This window comes from Medicago sativa, chromosome 5 (genome assembly GCF_051527215.1).
Source record: "Medicago sativa cultivar Bolivia chromosome 5, Bolivia_mono, whole genome shotgun sequence".
Classification (NCBI taxonomy): Eukaryota; Viridiplantae; Streptophyta; class Magnoliopsida; order Fabales; family Fabaceae; genus Medicago; species Medicago sativa.
In genome coordinates this window covers 28,670,882-28,675,453 of record NC_140753.1, presented here as the reverse complement: position 1 = coordinate 28,675,453, position 4,572 = coordinate 28,670,882, and the positions used below count along the sequence as shown (strand labels likewise).

At 49.5% G+C, this 4,572-nt stretch overlaps 1 protein-coding gene across 1 annotated transcript; it reads left to right on the top strand.

The window, feature by feature from the left end:
* Positions 1 to 3,138: 3,138 nt before the first annotated feature.
* Positions 3,139 to 3,585, top strand: LOC146921561 (uncharacterized). The gene has a single exon (XM_085711331.1). The coding sequence runs from the start codon at positions 3,139 to 3,141 to the stop codon at positions 3,583 to 3,585; it is 447 nt and encodes a 148-aa protein (XP_085567457.1).
* The last annotated feature ends 987 nt before the right edge of the window (positions 3,586 to 4,572 follow it).

The following is a 4,572-nucleotide window of genomic DNA, read 5'->3' as shown; positions in this document are numbered from 1 at the left end:
TCAAATGTAAGCTCTTCGTCACTACTCTGAGGCGAGGAGCTGTCACCTGGTTCAAGAACTTAAGGAGAAACTCCATCGATTCATGGAGCGACCTCTGCAACGAGTTCACAACCCACTTCACAGCTTTAAGGACGCAACCAAAAATGGTCACATCCCTTGAGGCCATTGTTCAAGGAAGGAACGAACCCCTCCGAGACTACATCGAGAGGTTCAACAAAGAAGCAGTCCAGGTACGAGGTGCCAATGAAACAATGAAACTGTACCTCATCGCCAAAGGTCTGCGCGAGGACAACGATGTCAAGAAGGTTGTTCCCTTGGATCGTCCAAGGACTCTCAACGAGTTCCTAGCGATCGCCAAGATCTACATCGCTTATGAAGAGGAGATGTACGCAGACCGCCTCAATAAATATAGGAACGAGGAGCCTGCTGCTGAATCCTCCAAAAGGCCCTTCCCCGAGAAAAAGAATGGAGGCAAAGCTGCTCGGGAAAGCAAGAGACCCAATGGTCACTTCACCGAGTACACTACTTTGGCCATGTCAAGGGAGAAAATCCTCGCCGACATTGCAGTAGCCGATCTGACAGAAGTTGGCATCAAGCCACCAAAGGCTCTATCTCAGGAGAGAAAGGGAGTCGACAAAACAAAGTATTGTCGATTCCACAAGTGCCACGACCATACCACCGATGAATGCATCCATATGAAGGATGTCATTGAGCTACTCATTCAGAGAGGCAGGCTCAAACAGTTCATCAAGAACCCGGAGGCGGAAAGAAGGACCGTCGAACTCATCGGTGACGGATCTGAACCGGGTAAAACTAACGCCATGTCCGTGGAACACCTCGAAGATTTCCCTGACAACGTGGAAATCACCCCCTATTCATGCACATGGGAATAGTTTCCCATCGCCAACGTCGTTACTGGAGGGGCGCTGAACATTTCCATGGGAAGCATGAAGAGGAAATTCGAGGAGCTCATGAGCGTTAATACCATGGCTCCCTCCTATCGCGGGGGAAGGCCACCTTTGGCGTTCTATGATTCCGAACTACCTGGTGGGGCTTCAAATTCCGCCATTCCTTTGCTCGTACGTGCATCAATGGCCAACGCAGACGTCCGACGAGTCCTGATCGACACAGGGGCCTCGTGCGACATCATGTACACCAGCCTGTTCAAAACTCTTCAACTAACGGAGAAAAACCTTTCTCCCTACGTTGGGGACGAACTCTACGGCTTCAACGACTCATCCACTCAGCCCTGGGGATACGTGAAACTATTGGTCACCTTCGGCGAAAAGGAGGCCAAGAAAACAATAAAGGTCCCGTTCTTGGTGATTGACTGCCCGTCTCTCTACAATTGCATTATAGGGAGAACCGGGCTTGCCCAGTTAGGGGCTGCATGTTCAACCGCTCACCTGAAGTTGAAGTACCATGCAAAGGAGGGCATCATCACCTCTCTCAACGGAGACATCGAAGCTGCAAGGAGATGTTTCCTCCAAGCCACAAATCCCAGAACTCGGTTTCCCAATCCAGCAAGCCTGCTGAAGACAAAGGGAAAGCTGTTGCGAGCACTCTGGATGCCAACTTGGTTGAACTTGACCCCAGGTTCACCAAGGAGGACTTAAAGGAACAAAAACAGGAGAAGAAGGATCCGCTCGACGCGAAACTTCTTAGACCTATTCCTGATGGCGAGTTCGAGTTGGTCCCTTTCGGAAGCGACCCCTGGAAAAATTTCAAAATTGGCAAGGATCTCGCCGAACTCGTCAAGAACCAGTTGAACGCCTGCCTCAGGGAGAACGCCGACCTATTCGCATGGAGCGCTGCTAACATGCCCGGAATCGACCCTAGCGTCGCTTGTCACCAGCTGACAGTAGATCCCGGAGTTAGCGCTGGAGCCCAACGACGTAGGAAACAGTCTCCTGAAAAATTAGAGGCTGCTAAAAAAGCTGTAAAAGACCTTCTAGAGGCAAACTTTATTTCTGAGGCCAAATACACTACTTGGCTTTCCAATGTTGTACTTGTCAAGAAATCTAATGGAAAATGGCGTATGTGTGTTGACTATACCGATCTTAATAGGGCCTGCCCTAAAGACGCATATCCCCTTCCTAACATCGAAAAACTCGTGGATAATTCGTCCGGTTACAAACTTTTATCCTTCATGGACGCCTATTCTTGGTACAACCAGATACCCATAGCTGAAGAAGATAAAAAGAAAACAGCTTTCATGACCAAATCAGGGAACTATTACTACAACGTAATGCCCTTCGGTCTACGAAACGCGGGGGCTACTTATCAACGCATGATGAACAAATTTTATGACAAGACACTTCTGGGCGACATTCTCGAGGTTTACATGGACGACATGATCGTAAAATCCCAACAAGAGGTGGATCATGCCGCCCATCTCAAAAGAGTGTTCGAGCAAACTCGGAAATATAACATGCGACTCAACCTAGAAAAATGCACCTTTGGAGTCCAAGCGGGTAAATTCCTTGGTTTCTATCAGACAGAAAGAGGAATTGTGGCGAACCCAGACAAATGTCGCGCATTTTCCGAGCTTCCAACACCCCACTCCAAGAAGTGCATCCAAACACTCAACGGAATGCTGACTGCCCTCTCTAGATTCGTGGCTAAGTCCGCTCAACACGCACTTCCCTCCTTCAAACTCTTGAGGAAGGAAACGAAGTTCGATTGGACAGAGGAATGCGAGAATGCTCTGAGGCACCTCAAGGACACCTTATCAGCGCCACCCGTACTCTCACGACCCGACCAGGGTGAAACGCTGTACTTGTACCTATCCGTCTCTTCTGATGCGGTAAGCGCCGTGCTCATCATAGAAACGACGAAAGGACAAAAGCTAGTCTACTTCACCAGCAAAGCCCTACTGGGTCCAGAGACGAGGTACCAGAAGATCGAAATGATAGCTCTCGCACTCCTCACAACGGCTCGAAGGCTAACACAGTACTTTTTAGCTCACATGGTGGTGGTCCGGACGGACCAACCCATCAGACAAATCTTGGGTCGCCCAGACGTAGTCGAAAGGTGAAAATCTTTACCGACTCGCAACTCGTGGCTTCCCAAGTCACCGGAGAGTTCCAGGTAAAAGAGGACCACCTCCAAAAGTACGTCTAGTTGGTACTAGGGAAAATGAAAGAGTTTGAAACCGTCGAAGTAACCCACGTTCCTCGCGAACAGAATACTCGGGCGGACATTCTTTCAAAACTCGCAAGTACACGAACTGCGAACGGAAATAAAACAGTCATACATAAGGTTCTCAGCGAACCGAGCATCAGGGATAGAGGAACTCTCCCTCAAGAGATCAATACGATCATCGGAATGGAAGACTGGAGGGGACCCTTCTCTCGATACATAGAGAACGGGGAACTCCCTTCTAACCCGCAAGAAAGGACAAGGTTGAAGCAAAGGGTCTGCTCATTCACTTTGGTGGAAGGAACTCTATACAAAAGAGGCTTCATCATTCCCCTAATCAAGTGTTTAGGACCCAACGAGACCCAAGAAGTACTTGCCGACATTCATAACGGCATATGCAGACAACACCTTGGTGCCGAAGCTCTCGCAAAAAAGGTCCTATGAGCAGGGTACTATTGGCCGACCATGTTAAAAGACGCCCAAGATTACGTAAACCTCTGCGATAAATGCCAGCGACATGGGGACATGCATCTAGCACCTCCCGCTGAGCTAACATCTTTGGTTTCTCCCTGGCCTTTTGCTTGGTGGGGCATCGACCTTCTGGGACCGTTCCCTAAAGCTACCGGACAGCTGAGATACCTCGTAATCGCCATCGACTATTCAACAAAGTGGATCGAAGCCGAGCCACTTGCTAAAATCACAGCTAAAAACGTACTCCGTTTCTTCAAGAGACACATCTTAGCAAGGTTCGGAGTACCTGCTCTAGTCATATCCGACAATGGTACACAGTTCACGGACCAAAGGTTCCAGGACTACCTAAGGAATATTGGCGTCAAACAAAGCTTCGCCTCCGTCGAACACCCTCAAGCCAACGGCCTCGCCGAGACTGCCAACAGGGTCATTTTACGTGGGATACGAAGAAGGCTAGACACGGCCAAAACTCAGTGGGATGAAGAGTTATACGCGGTCCATTGGGCCTACAGAACTACTCCCCATTCCACGACCGGCGAGTCACCTTTTCGACTCACGTACGGGACAGAGGCAGTCTTACCCATTGAGCTAACCGAACTCAAATGGCGTACCGACGCCAACACTGACTTCCCTGCCAACACGGCAAATCTACGTGAAGAGCTCGAATTTGTTGATGAAGTCAGGATCGTAGCAACCTTGCGCGAGGCAGCGCTGAAACAAAAGATAGCCGCTCACCACAACAAGAAGGTCATAAAAAGAGAATTCGAAGTGGGCGACCTCGTCCTCCGGCGAACCAGAAGGATTCTGAAAAAAGGGAAACTCGCCGCCAACTGGGACGGCCCCAACAGGATCCGGATGAAGACCGGGACGGGGGCTTACGGACTCGAAGATCTCCACCAAAATGTAATTCTAAGGACTTGGAATGCAGAAAAACTCAAAAGGTATTACACTTAGATGGAA